This window comes from Panthera onca, chromosome D1 (assembly GCF_046562875.1).
Source record: "Panthera onca isolate mPanOnc1 chromosome D1, mPanOnc1 haplotype 2, whole genome shotgun sequence".
NCBI lineage: Eukaryota > Metazoa > Chordata > Mammalia > Carnivora > Felidae > Panthera > Panthera onca.
The window spans coordinates 55,442,614-55,460,173 of record NC_138348.1 but is presented as its reverse complement, the minus strand read 5'-3'; the positions used below and the strand labels follow the sequence as shown (position 1 = coordinate 55,460,173).

At 36.0% G+C, this 17,560-nt stretch overlaps 1 protein-coding gene across 7 annotated transcripts in view; it reads right to left on the bottom strand.

The window, feature by feature from the left end:
- NUP98 (nucleoporin 98 and 96 precursor) overlaps nucleotides 1-17,560 on the bottom strand; it is a 116,136-nt gene that overhangs the window by 79,339 nt on the left and 19,237 nt on the right. For 4 of the 7 annotated variants that reach the window (XM_060605721.2, XM_060605720.2, XM_060605725.2 and 1 more), the window contains 8 exons: nucleotides 17,378-17,554; nucleotides 15,675-15,814; nucleotides 14,275-14,382; nucleotides 12,845-13,025; nucleotides 11,200-11,363; nucleotides 7,931-8,068; nucleotides 6,423-6,561; nucleotides 346-438 (listed from right to left, as the gene is read on the bottom strand). In XM_060605721.2, coding sequence (XP_060461704.1) covers nucleotides 346-438; nucleotides 6,423-6,561; nucleotides 7,931-8,068; nucleotides 11,200-11,363; nucleotides 12,845-13,025; nucleotides 14,275-14,382; nucleotides 15,675-15,814; nucleotides 17,378-17,554 — 1,140 coding nt within the window. The remainder of the gene's footprint in view (nucleotides 1-345; nucleotides 439-6,422; nucleotides 6,562-7,930; nucleotides 8,069-11,199; nucleotides 11,364-12,844; nucleotides 13,026-14,274; nucleotides 14,383-15,674; nucleotides 15,815-17,377; nucleotides 17,555-17,560) is intronic. The other 3 variants (XM_060605723.2, XM_060605726.2, XM_060605724.2) reach the window with 2 other exon arrangements.

Genomic DNA, 17,560 nt, shown 5'->3' with positions numbered 1-17,560 from the left:
GTCTTAAATCCCTTTTACAAAGGTAGCACAAGGGAATGGGAAGTTAATAACGCCGTCATATTGACAAGTCTCACATTAAATACTAAAAATCCCAAATAGACCAGGACTATAAGACATTTTGTAGAATGGGAGCATAAATAAGATATGTGTCCAAATGTCTAAGATAAATGTCTAAGATAAATGTCCAAATGTTCTAAAACCTGGTAAAGCATAACTGCTGAGAATGTTTTATAAGTCTGTTTGAGAAAATGCATATCTACACCCTATTTCCAGGCATAAGATCAAACAGAGTTGTCTTAAGTTCCAACAATTAGAAAGCCTAAATTTTGTGGTACAGTTCCTTACCTGTTCCAAATCCTGCACCAAGGCCAGTCCCCAGAGTCCCAGGTCCTGGTTTACTTCCAAAAATACTACTCCCACTGGTATTTGTGCCGAAACCTAGAAGGACAAAAGAATGAGTGGACTGTACTTTTAATAGAACTCTCAATTTCCTGTATAAGGGAATTTTTAAAAAGGCAGTCTGACCCTAAGCTTTGTATCCTGTCAGTTAATAATATTTAGAAATCCTAAATGGCAGGCTACTTTAACCTTTTTAAAGTTTTTAAAATTTTGATGCCTGTAAACAGACCCCCATATCTTCCTACTTACTTATGTTTCAGACTTGAAATATTAAAGCAAAGTGACTATGCTTGAGCATATACATTCCCTTTGTAAGACTCAAACCTATTTTTGATGTTTAATTAATGGAAGAAAAATGAATTCCCTCCAGCTTTCACTAAAAATAAGACAGTCCAGGGCACCTGGCTGGCTCAGTCAGTAGAGCATGTGGCTCTTGATGTCAGGGTTTTGAGTTCGAGCCTCACGTTGGGTCTACAGATTACTTAAGTAAACTTTAAAAAAAAAATTTTTTTTTTAAAATAAGAGAGTCAACAAACACACTTTATTGAATCTAAAGGTTCCTGCTAACAGAAATTTACCTATAAAATTTTCTACAGTAGCTCTGGTTTTGAACAGATAAACCCTGCATGGGCAGTAATGTGTGGCTGGCTGACCACACAGGAACTTTAATCCTCATCTTTCACATTTATGAGGTGTCATAATCAAATCAGCCCACAGGAGCACTCAAGGACTCAGCTAGCTGATATTAAAAATAATGTATACATAACTTTTCTTGGGTTGAACTGTTTCATTATCATAGATGATGGATAGTTAAACCATCTTCCTTCACTATGATCTTTAGAGAAAATCCTATTAATTTCCCTTGAAAATCCATAGGTTTCCCCAGAAGAAACCTATACTGCATTACTGCTATTATTTATCTTTTGTTCAGATAGGTCCACAAAGTTTCTGTACTCCTTTTGGAGATGATATCGACAAAACAGCTAATGAACATAACATTCATCTCCTGTTTTTCTTCATAAAGATTTTATTGTTAAGTAATCTCTACACTCAACATGGGGCTCTACCTCACAACCCGGAGATCAAGAACTGTATGCTCCACCAACTGAGCCAGCGAGGCGCCCCTATCATTAATCTCTTTTGATAAGAGGAAACAAAAATCAATCAAACCTTGTTCATGAAATACTTGAAGTCTTTTTAAAAGGTATCATGGAGGGGAACAGCTCTAAAAGATAACAGTCTTAGTAAAGAGTATCTTGGAATATATGACACTATCACCAAATAAGAATATTATACTTAGTCATGCCAATCTTTGGATTATTATCTCAATAGAAAAAGACCAAGAAAAAAGGCTGAAGAATTTAAATAGTTTGAAAATGTATTTTTAATGTCATTTAGAAATACATGTGATCAGGGGTGCCTGGTGGCTCAGTCGGTAAAGCATTCAACTCCTGATTTTGGCTCAAGTCATCATGATCTCATGATCAAGCCCTGTGTCAGGCTCTGCACAGAGCCTGGGATTCTCTCTCCCTCTCTTTCTGCTCCTCCCTTGCTCACGTGCTCTTTTTCTCAAAATAAAAAACTAAAAAAATGCATGTAATCTGACATAATCTAATATATTTAATTCATATACTCATTAAATCTTTTCTTCAATTGTGCTAATAGCTATGCCACAAAACAGTACTGCTACTCAAACACAGTTTTTGGTTTTTTTAAAGAAAACAAATATACTTGGAAATATTCTTTTTTGAGTTAAAATTTAACCGGAAAGTGTCTTCCATTCCCATAAATAGCAGAAAATAAGATACTTGTGAACTACCTCAAACCCACACGAGGGAAATAAGTCCCAACTTACACTGTTTATACCACACATTTCCTCAGATTCTTACTGACAAATGTTGATCAACTCCGTTATTTCAAAACAATTTTTAAAGTAAAATTAAAGATGGTTAATTAATGGTTAATTAATTTACAACAAAGGAGCCAAGAATATACAAAGGAGGACAGTTTGTCCAATAAATCGTGCTAGGAAAACTGGACAGCAAAAGAATGAAACTGGACCACAATCTTACACCATACACGAAAATTAAAGACTTGAACTGCAAGACCCGGAAGTATAAAACCCCTAGAAGACAATATAGGCTGTGAGCTCCTATGTAATATCTGTTGGGGCAATGACTTTTTGGATGTGACACCAAAAGCAAAGACAACTAAAGCAGAAATAAACAACTGGGACTATATCAAACTTAAAAGGCTTTTATACAACAAAGGAAACCATCAACAAAATGAAAAGACAAGCTACTGCATGAGGGAAAATACCTGTAAATCACACATCTCATAAGAGGTTAATATTTATATAAAGAGCTCAACATGATAGCAAAAAAATAATCTAATTTAAAAATGGGCACAGAATCTGAATAGACATTTTTCCAAAGAAGACATACAGATGGACCAAAGACATATGAAAAGATGCTCAACATCATTAATCATCAGGGAAATGCAAATCAAAATCACAATGAGGGCTGTCTGTGTGGCTCAGTTGGTTAAGCATCCGACTCTTGGTTTCAGCTCAAGTCATCTTAAAGTTTGTGAGCGTGAGCCCTGTGTCCGGCTCTGTGCTGATAACACGAGGCTGCTTGGGATTCTCTCCCTCCCTCTCTCTCTCTCTGACCCTCTCCTGCTTGTGTGTGCATTCTCTCTCTCTCTCTCTCAAAATAAATAAACGAACACAATTTTTTACAATAGCCAAAATACTGAAAACAGTATTTTGTATTTTAAGTATCCATTGATGGATAAATGGATAAAGATGTGGTATGTACATACAATGAATATTATTCAGCCATAAAGGAGAATGAAACATTGCCATCTGTGACAACATGGATGGAATTTGAAAGCATTATACTAAGTGAAATAAGCCATTCAGAGAAAGACAAAACTGCATGATCTCATATGTGTAATCTCATAAAACAAAAGAAGAGCTTATAGATACAGACAATAGATTGGTAGTTGCCAGAGGCAAGGAATGGGAGATGGGCGAAATGGGTAAAAGGAGATCAAAGGTACAAACTTCCAGTTATAAAATAAATAAGTCATGGGGATATTATTTACAGTATGGTGACGACAGTTAATACTGTCTTGCATATGTGAAAGTTGCTAAACTAGTAGATCCTAAATGTTCTCATCATAAAAAAACGTGTAACTATGTATAGTGACAGATGTTAACTATAACTAGACTTACTGCAGTGATCATTTCACAATATACACAAATAACAAATCCTTATACCTGAAACTAATGTTATATTTCAATTATATCTCAATTTAGAAAAATAAGCCTAAAGGAAAAAGATACTGAAGTATTCAAATAGTTCCTTAACTGCCCACTTAACCATACAGCATGGAAGAATCACTGATATATTGCCCAACATCATCTTATTATTACAAAAAGAATCGACCTTTTTAAACTGTTGCTCCCACGTATAGGCATTCTGTCTGTAATTCCTCTCCTGAAACAATTCTATTCCTCCATTCACTGAGAAATTCAGACACTAGGGGCACCTGGGTGGCTCAGTCGGTTAAGCGTCCGACTTCGACTCAGGTCATGATCTCACGGTTCATGGGTTGAGCCCCACACAGGGCTCTGTGCTGACAGCTCAGAGCCTGGAGCCTGCTTCAGATTCTGTCTCCCTTGCTCTCTGCCCCTCCCCTACTCACGCTTTGTCTCTCTCAAAAATAAACATTAAAAAAAATTAAAAAAAAAAAAAAAAAAAAAAAAAAAGAAATTCAGACACTTATCTTATACTCACTTAATCTTAAACTCGTTCCTGCCAGGAATATTTACTAAGAAAATGAGCTGATGACTCTAAAGAATGACTTAAGGATCTTGCAACACCAACTGTGGCAGCAGGTACTCCAACTTACTTTAGGTATCCGAACTTTTAACTCGTGGATTAACCAGCATCAGAATGAAACAAAATCCCGTAATGGATAATGTGTGACCAACAATAACTTAGCAACACTCTGAATCTTTGTATAACCTTATTCCATTTCCAGATTTGTTATATGGCTTATTTCCAAATCGGAAGATTCTTCTGCCCACAAACTCAAAGTTGAAAGGTTCCCAAGACAACAAGAGAATCAAAGAAAGCCTTACCTAGCTCTGGATTCCTCAAGGGTGGTAACGGAAATTTAAATTCACCCAAGAGTAGAATAAAACTTGCCACCCTGCAACTCCCATCTGACTCAGAGGGAATCATTACTCTTAGGGCCCCATTTCTTCACCCTTTAAATCATTTAACCAAGTTTTAGTGAGCACCAATGCTATGCCAGTCACTAGGTCAACACTGGGGATTAAAAAAGAAAAAAAATTAGGACCATTCAGATTCATCACAAAAGCTAGTGAGGCATTTTAGATAAAAATGAAATCTTTCATTTTCAAACCACTGGACAGGATTGTGTGTGTGTGTATATACATATCCAACAAAAAAAATCTCCAAACGTATCAGAAATCTGCAACCATGGAAAAACATCAAGCCCAGCCCACTTCATCATTTTAGCCTATATAAGCAAATAAAAAGTGTTTCTGAACATGAAGCATGCTACAAAAAAAGACATGCATTTTCAAAGGGAGGGAAAATTGGCTCTTGAGGGGTTAAATGAATCATAGATATACAATGGTTTATGGCTCTTGAAAGGGCAACAGTACATAAACAGATACACAGTACATATGCGATATTAAAATCTCACAGGATGAGAAGATAACTAAGAAACAACTGGTCTAGGGGTTCCTGGGTGGCTCAGTCGGTTAAGCATCCAACTCTCGATTTCAGCTCAGGTCATGATCTCACGGTTCGTAGGTTCAAGCTCAAACTCAGGACTCTGAGATCAAGAGTGGCATGCTCTTCCAAATGAGCCAGCCAGGTGCTCCACTGACCATGTCTTTTCACTCATCTTCCACTAAGTATCCCCAGTGTGTAATGATGTATCTGGTATGTAAAATCCTTAACAGATATTTAAACTATTATTTCCCTTGATCATAAAATGAACTTTCCTTATCTAATGCAAATTATGTTAATAATTTGTTAAAAATTTGATTAAAAGCTTAATTAGGTAGTTACAGAAGACATAATATAATGTTCTATTAAAGTTTAATTTTTTTAGCATTATCTCTGAAAACTAGTTTGGGCTGTGTTTTAATTATTATTCAATCTTATCTGTATTTTCTAAATTTTTTATAATGAACACATATTCAAAAATAAACTTTTGCAGCCGAAGGAAAGCTTTAACTTTTAATAAAAATCATGAAATCTCAAAAAAACAAGAAAAATCAAAACAAAAATGACAACAAAAAACATTTAAAAAAAAAATCATCAAATTTGTATACTACTTCCCTATTTAAAACCTGGCCTAAGAGAACGTGTTATCTCGGGGCTTCTGGGTGGCTCCGTTGGTTAAGCGTCCAACTCTTGGTTTCTTCGCTCAGGTCGTGATCTCACAGTTTTGTGAGTTCGAGCCCCGCATCTGGTTCTGTGCTGGTAGCATGGAGCCTACTTGGGTTTCTTGCTTTCTCCCTCTCTCTCTGCCCCTCCCCTGCTCGTGCTGGTCTCTCTCAAAATAAACAAATAAACTTAAAAAAAAAAAAAAAAGTGTGTGTTATCTCAACTGAATGTGTTTCATTTATGGTCTCTCAACTATTGGTGAGGTAATCCAAAGGAAATGTATTTCCTTATTTTGAAAAACTTCTATCTCCATTAGAGAAGCAACTTTCTACAAGGTAATACTGCATGTGTTGAATGGCCCATTTTATCCAAAGCAGGGAGTTGGGAGCCTAATAATGAGGTAAGGCAATTTATATCTAAGTATGTCAACCCATGTCTATGATTTTAAACCTTTCCCTCTGGTACCTCACATCAAGCCACAGCTTACCTGAGAATTTTTTAATATTCCCAATCATATGAATCAGGAGAATGATGTGTGGTATAGTCAGTGTAACTTTAAGAGAGTCAAACCTGCTTTTTTATATGTACCAAAATTGGAAGTGTTTGTATTGGTTCCTAAAGTCAGGGTTGGTTTGTTACCAAAGAGCCCGCCACTGGTTGTACCAAATGAAGGAGCACTGGTTGTGCTGGTTCCAAAGGTAGTAAGCTTGTTATTGCCAAACAGGGTCTAAAAAGAACAAAATACAGGAAAATTTTAAGTAGTATAAAGACACACTCCAAACAGTAAACAGAGGTTACACCTCATACTGGATTGGATGTGAGGGAAGTGAAAGAATGTCGTAACTTTACGAAAAAGTAGGAGGAGGATGAATAAAGACTATAAGAAAAATATACTAATCTGAGCAAGATGGGACTTTACAGAGCATGCTTCTAGCCTGAGACGTTAATGGCAACCCTTCAGCAAACACAGTATTTCAGTACAGCAAAGAAAATAATAAGGTAATCAAATATTTTTTTTTTACCTGGTAACAGAAATGTTCATGTATTTAATTTGCCAGCAGAAACAGTTACAATAAAAAATTTAAACATGCTAGAACATGGATGAGCCTTTAAAACATTATGCTAAGTAAAAGTGGTCACAAAAGACTACATATTATGTGATTCCATTTATATGAAATGTCCAGAATAGACAAATCTGTAGATAGCAGGCTTGAAGTTAATTGGGGGGAAATGAGAAATGACTACTAATAAGTATGAGGTTTCTTTTTATTAAGGGGATGAACATGTTCTCAAATTGACTATGGTAATAGTTCCACAATCAGTCAGTATACAAAAAAACCACTCAATTATAAACTTTAAGAGGGTGAATTGTATGACATATGGATTATATCTCAATAAACTGGTTACTAAGAACTTTTTGAAGAATTATATAATTTTCTCAATTTCTCATCTCAATTAGCTGCCCAAAGAAAAGTTACGAAATAACAGATTGCTATTTCCCTGAAAATCACATTTTGGGATTTTTCTTTCTTTTTCATTTTCTTTTTTTAATTATCCACCAAGAGCATGTTCAAAGCTTTTTTTTAATGGGTAAATAAGACAGATTGGCTGTTTTATATTGATTCTTATAGTTTAAGTGGTAATACAGAATTTACTATTATTTTTAGGGTCAAACACAATTCAGTTAAGCCTCCAGCTGCAGGAAAACCATGAGATCACCAACTTTAGCAACTTGGAATTCTTAATTCTCAAATATCATACCAACGTATCACCCAAGAGAATAGAGTATAGGAACTAAAAATTACCTGACTTAATAATGAAAGCACTTCAATTTAGACTCAACAATTTAACCAACTGGAGTGATACTGTGCTATCATAAGTAAACTGTACATAAGCATTGAGGCAAAGAAGTTTAAAAAAGAACTTACTACTTGAAAATTAACCTACTAAAGTTACTTTTGTACCAAATAGCTTTTAATTACTATCAGCATTGTCTAAGACCCAATAAAAACACTTGAAATATAGTTAAATCTTTCTTAGAAATTCTTTAACAAATTTATACATATCTTCAAATTAGATCAACTATAATAACCTACCGAACCGACAGCACCAAATCCAGTATTGGGCTGCCCAAAGAGACCTGTTCCTGTTCCAAATGCTGTCCCAGTGCTGGTGTTTGTAGCTGTCCCAAAAAGACCTCCAGGCTGTGAGGCTTGGGTTACTCCAAATAAACCCTGCAAAAGGTATCTACGTTAAAAGATATCCTTACAACAGTCAGTCTTAAGAATCAGACTTACAACAGTCAGTTTTAAGAATCTTAAGATTAATAACAGCTGCCATTTTGGGTGAGCCTGGGTGGCTCAGTCGGTTGAGCATCCGACTTCGGCTGAAGTCACGATTTCACACCTCATGAGTTCCAGCCCCGCGTCGGGCTCTGTGCTGACAGCTCGGAGCCTGGAGCCTGCTTCGGATTCTGTGTCTCCCTCTCTCTCTGCTCCTAACCCACTCACATGCTGTCTCTATCTCTCTCAAAAATTAAAAAAAAAAAAACATTAAAAAAAATGTTTTTAAAAAACACAGTTTATAAGATAGATATTATGCTAAATACATAAAGCATTATTTTTCTTCACAACAACGAGCAGGGCCATTTAAAAAAAACAAATAACAAAACCCTCATATCTACATCTAAGCCCAATGAGTTCCAATGTCCTGGGCAGTGGTAAGACTTTATACTAAACTCTTATGCTCTAAGAGATAGCAGGACTGTAACACTGAAAACAAAATATGACAGAATGCTTCATTTTCAGAGAGTTATGCCAAAAGAACTAATCAATGCTGAGCCGGGCAATGGACTTTGAATCATACAACTGAAAACAATCAGCTGAAATTATCAATCTGGACACAGAGGCAGGAGTGTAATGTTAAGTCTTAATTTGACATGAGAAACTATACTAATTACAAATAAAGTTTATGTCATCCAGTGCTTAAGAAGATATTTTATTTTATACATTAGTTAACTAAAGAAAAATATTGCACTAATGAACTATTGCTGAAATGAGAATTCAACAGTGATTTCATTCTTTTTGATTGCCAAGTAACACTCCATTGTATATATATACACCACATCTTTATCCATTCATCTGTCGATGGACATTCAGGCTCTTTCCATACTCTGGCGATTGTCGATAGCACTGCTATAAACATTGGGGTGCATGTGTCCCTTCGAAACAGCATTCCTATATCCCTTGGATAAATACCTAGTAGTGCAATTTGTGGGTCGTAGGGTGGTTCTATTTTTAATTTTGTGAGGAACCTCCATACTGTTTTCCAGGATGGCTACACCAGTTTGCATTCCCACCAGCACTGCAAAAGAGATCCTTTCTTTGCATCCTCGCCTGAGTTATTGATGTTAGCCATTCTGACAGGTGTGAGGTGGTATCTCATTGTGGTTTTGATTTGTATTTCCCGGATAAGGAGTGATATTGAGCATTTTTTCATGTGTCTGTTGACCATCTGGATGTCTTCTTTGGAGAAGTGTCTATTCATGTCTTTTTCCTATTTCTTCACTGGATTATTTGTTTATTGGGTGTCTAGTTTGATCAATTCTTCATAGATTTTGGATACTAACCCTTTATCTATTATGTCATTTGCAAATATATTCTCCCATTCTGTTGGTTGCCTTTTAGTTTTGCTGATAGTTTCCTTCGCTGTTCAGAAGCTTTTTATTTTGATGAGATCCCAATAGTTCATTTTTGCTTTTGTTTCCCTTGATTCTAGAGACATGTTAAGAAGTTGCTGCGGCTGAGGTCAAGGAGGTTTTTGCCTGCTTTCTCCTCGAGGATTTTGATGGCTTCCTGTCTTACATTTAGGTCTTTCATCCATTTTGAGTTTATTTTTGGGTATGGTGTAAGAAAGTGGTCCAGGTTCATTTTTTTTGCATGTCACTGTCCAGTTTTCTCAGCACCATTTGTTGAAGCACCATTTGTCTTTATTCCATTGGATATTTTTTCCTGCTTTGTCAAAGATTAGTTGGCCTGGATTCCTTTCTATCTTTGTCGAGTGTTTTTATCATGAAAGGGTGTCAAATGCTTTTTCTGCACCTACTGAAGTGATCATATAGTTTTTGTTTATTATGTTTATTAATTTTCCTATGTTGAATCAACCTTCCAGGATGAATCCCACTTGGTCATGGTTATCATCTTTTTCACATGTTGGTGAATTTGGTTTGCCAAGTATTTGTAAGATTTTTGGGGCTTGAGGGGTGCCTGGGTAGCTCAGTCGGTTAAGCGTCTGACTTTGGTTCAGGTCATAATCTCACAGTGTGCGAATTCAAGCTCCGTGTAGGGCTCTGTGCTGACAACTCAGAATCCTTGGATTCTGTCTCCCTCTCTCTCTGCTTCTTCCCTGTTCATGCTCTGTCTCTGTCTCTCTCTCTCTCAAAAAAATGAATAAACATTAAAAAAATTTTTTAAAGATTTTTGGGATCTAGCTGTACTGGGTTTTTAATCAGATACAGTATCTCTAACTTAAAGGCCAGTTAAATTCTGAAAATTTTAATCAATAAATCATACTTCTCATTAATCTTAATTTTATTCTTCCCAAAAAGAGTCCTTAGAAATAAACTGGTAAAGGGACACCTGGGTGGCTCAGCTGGTTATGTGTCTGACATCTGATTTCAGCTCAGGTCATGATCTCACAGTTTGTGAGTTCAAGCCCCCAGTGTCAGGCTCCGCGCTCACAGTTCAGAGCCTGCTTTGGATTCTCTTTCTCCCTCTCTCTCTGCCTCTCCGCAGTGCACATGCGCTCTCTCTCAAAATAAAAAAAATAAACTTAAAAAAAAAATACAGAAACTGGTAATGACTCTAAGGACTTTCTCTTTTGCTTTTTGCACAGAAATAGCAATTATCTAATATGGCTCTGAGTTTTAGTGCTCCCTTATTTATTTTAATGAACTACACATCTTTGCCTGACTCCGCTTAAGGAAAAAGCTGAAAGAATATGCTGAAATACAGCTAGTAATTTGTAAGTATTTTCTCCTATACTCCATAGAATGAGTAGAGCCAATGTCCTAAAGTATAACTTTTAGTGGCCAATTCTATTCTAGCACATGAAGCAGCTCCTGGTGATAAGGAAATATGCTTGGAAAGAGTAAGTGACTTGCTCAACAGCCCCTCAGTGAGGAGGGAGTAAAGTTTGGACTAGAATCTAGGCTTTAATTATTTACATTTTGCATATTCCTTTCTATATACCGTCAACCCTTAAGAACTACCGTAGAGGTAGAACTTGCTACTTTGATATGATTAGAAGCCTCATTACTTAGTTCTCTGAATAAGACCTGGAGTTAATTAAAGTTCTGTTTCCTTACCATGGTATTAGTACTTGGCTGTCCTAGTGTGCTGGTATTACCAAAGGAAAAGCCAGTGTTCTGGGTGGTTGTGGCCTGGCCAAATGGTTTACTGAAGAGGCTGGTAGTCTGCTGATTCTGTTGGCCAAAGAGACCACCCGGATTTGTTCCAAACCCAGTTGTACCTTTCAGAAAAAAAGAAATACAGTAAAAATAAATGGAGGAAAGAAAAACCCCCTCAAATCTCACATTATTCAGTTACTGCAACAACATTAATATTCTTGACTAAATGATGTAGGAAATCTACATATCTACATATCTAAATGATGTAGGAAAATTTCATTCACTACTCAAAACAGATAACCATTTCACTTCCCATCCTTCTTCACCTAACTCTGGAGTTAGTTCAGACTTTAATTCCTATAATAATACTCTGACTCCAAGAACCCTGGCTGGGCTAAGTAATCTTTTTTGAGTCCAAAACTTTCTTCTATTTACAAAATACCACACCACACTCAGAATCTATATGTGTATTTTAACCTTGTTAGATTAAGTTTTTCTTGAGAACAGAGGCTTTCTATTTCACATAGGATACACTGTATTTGATAATGAGTATGTGGCTAAACTACATCACAGGATACCAAGTCTGAAATGAATGTTAAATGCCACTTAAATATGTATTTATCTGTATATTCGCAGGTGTGTATAAATCTCTGTAAAAGATCACAAAACAGTCCAACTTTTGCGTGTTTTATGGAGGAAAATAATAGCTAGGGGAAGCAAACAAGATACCTTTGGTTACAGACTTTTTTGTGTCTCGTGAACTTTTTATCATACATATGTATTACCTGTACAAAAGTAGTATTTTCATAAAGTAATTTAGTCATCATCATAGACTTCCCTCTTTCACATCCCACATAAAAGCAATCTATCGGCAAATCTCATCAGTCCTATATTCAAACTGGGTCTAGAATCTGACATGTTTACTACCTCCATCTCCTCAGTCAAGCCACTATCATCTCTCATGTGAATGAAGCAACAGCTTTTCTAATTTATTTGTCTTCACCCTTGCCCCCTTAACAATCTTTTTTTCTTGAGTCTTTAAAGTTGAAACACAATGTTATATTAGTTTCAGGTGTACAACCTAGCGACTGGACAAGTCTCTAGGTTATGCTATACTCACAAGTGTAGCTACCACAATCTAAATATAGCAGCGTTCAGATGATCCTTCACTCATAATCACATGACTTCTCTTTCTAAAACTTCTAATGGCTTCCTAACTCAAATAAAAATTCAAATCTTGACAATGACCCACAATGTCCTATAAAATATAGTCCTTATATCCCTTAATACTTCCCCTTGGTTCTCATTATCTTTGGAAAAAACTCAGGGTTTTTAGACTTACAGCTTCCTCTGGCTGGAATGTTGTTCCTCCAGATATCTGTATAGCTTTATCCTTCACATTCTTCAGATAGGTCACCTTCCAAATGTCACCTTATCAGTGAGGCCCTTTTTAACCATCTCCATTTACTGTGTATCTCTCCATCCCCATCTACATATCAGACACTCTATTCCTCTGACATCGCTGAATTATTTTATCAAAAAATGACAATTATGTTTTACTTTTAGTTGTCTGTCCCTCCTCAATATGATGCCAAATGCTTACTAGTTCCAAAGGCTGTTTTGTTCTGACCATATGCAAAGCCTGAGTTAGTGGTAGAGGAGCTGAAGAGTCCTGTTGCACTGGAGGTGGCTGGAGAAGACCCAAACAAGCCAGATGTGGTACCTGCTCCCACCTGGTTCTGTGGGCCTTTCCGGTTAGCCTGATAATCCTCTAAACGAAGTTCCTAGAGGAAGGGAAAGCGTATTTCCAATCTTAATATGCAGCCAAAAAAATTATTTAGGAAACTAAATACTTAAATTTAGAATTCAACGTTCATGTTCACATAGGAACCATGACTAAAAAACAGAGAAGTACAGAACATGAACTTATCACCATTACAGAAAAACACTTTCAACAGTGTAGAGTGGACACTAAAATCCATACCATAATTACTAAAACCACAGGCCAAAGGACCAATCATATCTTAATTTTAATTTTCTTTTATAAACAGCAATAGTTTCTTTTAGTACAAGGCTATATAATAATCCTATCTACTCCCACCCCAAATATAAAAATTAGCTAGAAATATCAAAGTTTCTGGGACGGGATGAGGGGTTTCAGAAAATTAGGTAAAAAAGGGATACAGTTTAAGAGTTCTATCTCACACGTCAGGGTGTTTCTGTACACTACAATAAATCAAGTACAGTATGGGATATAGAGGAAGCAACAGCTATAACTAGGGATGACACTCAAAATATACAACACACTATCATATTATAGTATGAACAAACTGTAACTTCATGCAACGCCATGGATAAATCTCACAGTGTGGAAAAGCAGACTTAGTAGGTAATGTAAGATTCCATCTATATAAAGTTCAAAATGAGCAAAACATGGGCACTCACAATAGTAGTTAGCTTAGGAAGAGGTGGCGGGGCGGGCGGGGGGATTGTGCCTAGGGAGACCGGGCACATGTGGGACATCAGGAATGCTGGTAATGCTCAGTGACTTGATCTGGATCCTGGTAACATGGGTCTGTTCACTTGGTGAAAACTTAGTATGTTGTACACTTATGACTTTGCATGAGTTTACTAAAATCATGTGCATGTCACGTACACACACGTCGCCCAGTATAATGAGAACATACAATCACAATGGACTACTAACAGAACTATACCAGTACAAACAAGCTGAATATTGACCTTCCTAAAACAAGATATGTATAGATAATACATTAATTTTTAAAAATAATTTGCTTGTGGAGCACCTGGCTGGCTCAGTCAGTAGAGCATGTGGCTCTTGATCTTGGTCAGGGTTTTGACTTCAAGCCCCACACTGGGCAAAGAGCTTACTTAAAAAAAATTTGGTTGTTAGTCTTTTACATAAACCCAGTGTGAACCACTGATCCTAAAAATAATCAAAAACATTTTTAAAAATTGCTTTCCAATAGAATCAGAAGGTTAGGCTGATATTCTGTATTGCATTTTACTGACCTCTAGAGACTTGCTTTCATATTCTTTCATAGCAGTAATACACTGGTGCTTGGTACTGATGTTAGTGCTAACTCCAGCTTTAACCATAGTATCTGTACCAGTCGGAGGCTGTAAAGGAAGATAAAAGCAAATATGAGAGTCTAAAGCAAATGTCTAAGTCTAAACTTTAAATCCCTACTCTCCAGACACAATTCTTAAACCACTGAACTCTACACTATCTAGTCCTGTAGGTCTTTTGCTAAATCAGAGTTTCAATGGCGCTTAATTAAATACATTGCATTTCTGATCTCTCTCCCCTACGTTATCTAAATAAATCAATCACAATAAGTTATCACAGACATTGAGTCCATAAACAAGCCATCTAATTACATACTAAAATACACTTAATACTGTATGCATAAGGAAAACTTCATCCAATTTACCCAACATGTACATTTAAACCTGAATCTCTGAGTTCTATCTCCTACCCTGCTCTGAAGTATCTGAAAGAAAGAAGAAAGAAATACATAAAATAAAGCGAAGTGTCTGCTTTATAACTGTTGTTGCATTTAAGAAACATGGAAGCCGGGGTTTTTTTTCCCCCTATAACCTTATGAGAAACAGGCACAATATATAACCAAAGATTTCTACTAGTATTGTCAGTTTCCTCAATTATTACACTTTCCAGGAATTATTTTTCCCTATTATTTATAAAATTTAGGTTTCTAAATTCAATATTATGACTTCACCACCTTGCCTGAGAAATTCTTCATTTCCTGGAGTAACTTTTAACAAGAAGTTCAGTCAAGACCTACTTTCCCCAGATTTTCTTTAAGCTAACTGCGCCTCCAGCCTACCCTAAGTATCTCCCCAATCGCATCAAATGGTATCTTACATCAAGTAACATTCCATACATTTTCATAAACAAATCTTCCATTCTAACCCTCTGCCCAAGTCTTAAAAAAGCCAAAGAAAACATAAAACTCCATTGCCCCATTTTGCCATTTCATCAACAAGTTTTATTCTTCATTGGCACACAAAATATTTAGGAGTTATTCCATATATCTCCTTAAAGAGGCCCTATTTTCAATAATGGTTGAGCATTCAACCATTCCTTTAGAGCCAAGTTATGAATGCAATAAATACAAGTTCAACATCATTACTACCTGTTGTAATCAACCTTGTGAATATAAATTTGACTGGGTTAAGCATAATTCAAATACACATAATCTAGATTTATGTTTCATGACTTTTCGTATTTACTATATAACTATTTACAGATTTTGTTCTTAACACATCTTAGAAGAGTGAGACTAAGCTGTGCAGAACTGGAAAAAGGAGAAATTTTATGATTCATCCTGCAAAGAAATATACAAATGGGAGAGTAATATATTCTACAAAGACTGGAAAGAAATACTTACATTAAACTTAATCGTAGTCCCAGTGGGAGCAGCTGTAAAACTACTCGGCCCAAAGAGGGAGCCAGATGTACTACCAAAAGGATTGGAGGTGGTATTTGTAGTACCAAAAAGTCCCCCACTGCTGGTACTTGTTCCAAAATCTGTAAATTACAAAGAAAAATAAGATGAAAACAGTTTAAGAATCTGTAAGACATCTTGGAATTGGGCTGTGGCACTATAGATGCATTACTTTCACATACTCAAATTTTCTATCTTACAAATTTCCCTAGTATCTTCAAACAGGTATTTCATATAGACACAGATAAAATTCTAGGCTCAAAACTTTGAAGTGAAACAAAATCTAAATCCCTTTGTCAGCTAAATGTCTATAAAGTTCTTCTTGGGTAAATTTGGAAGAAAGTGAAAAAAAAAAATAGTGCTCTATTTCATCATAAATTTTATTTCATTTCTCCTTTCTTGTTAAAACTACATGCTGAATGAACCAGTCTTTCTGAAAACATCACAATAGACTTCAATAGGGTCACAGTGTATTTTATTTACATAATACATATTACATTAATACAAACACATACACATAACCAAAAAGTTCAAAACATATAAATGGTCCTATTAGGGAAACCAAATAGGTTAATATAAAATTCTGCCCAGAAAAATAATTTAGAAAAATTAGTAGGCACCTTGATTGTTTTATAGAATGAATCCTCTAATTACCTTACTTTTCCAAAAAGCTGAGTTTCAAAAAACTCCATAAAAGTGAATTTAACTGTTATCTAAGGAATATATTTTTCAAAGTAAGAGATATTATTTCTCAAGAAGTTATACAAAGGGTGCCAGAAATGTCAGTAAACAATAAAGTTATCTGCCAGTATTTCATAGTAAGTCAGATCCTAATTACCAATTTAAGAGGAATGTGATTTCTCACTGGCAAACTCTTTCTTTTCTAAAAACACGTCCTAATGTATGGTTTAAGGTAAACAGGCACATCTCTTTTGAATTAGCACTTTAGATTGCATTTTACATTGTCATCATTAAGTATTTCAATACCCTACAAACTTTCCCTTTGTGAAATACGGATAGCTGGCTAACTTATTCATTCTGCTATACTTTTGTGCTAACAATGCATCAACTCACAGAGCACACCTGTTCAACCAATAGTGGTTGCCTCAAAGTACGGTGTGGAGAAGTATCCCTAGGCCACATTTAGACTTAAAGAGAAAGAAACCATCAATTAAAATCATCTGCCATGGATAATGAATGGAAGAGTAACCAGGTCATCTCCAGTATTTGTCATTCCTGCTTTAGTCTCTTATAACAAATGTAAAACAGAGGCAAGGAGGTGCCTCTGCAGTACAATACGGATGACTATACACTCCTCCTTGAAATTCTCCTGTCTTAACAACTATGACATCACTCTGACTTGGCTTTCCATATACTATCTGGTCATTCTATATCAGGAGCCTCTTCCTCTGCATATTCCTTAAATAATAATGCTTCTTAGATTTCCACTCATGGGAAGATGTACCCAACCTCCTCATTTAAAGCCTATTAAACTTTTCAATACGTTTTGAAGATTTCCTCTCCCCATGTTTTTGCCATCTGATAGAGAAAGGAGGTAAATGAACACAGGCAAAAGAAGAAGAAAGAATATATTCAATAAGCAAATCAAATTGTTGGATGCAGAAGTCCAATGATATCCTACTTACTTCCGAAGCCAGTTGGTTTATTTTGTGCAAAGGCATTGTTTTGGGATGAGAAGAGACTAGTCCCTGTACTTGCAGTTCCAAACAAGCTATTTGATGTTCCTGTTGATGTGCCAAACCCAAAGCCAGTGCTTGTGGAAGTAGCTGGCTGACTAAATGAATTAGTACCAAATAATCCTCCTGGGG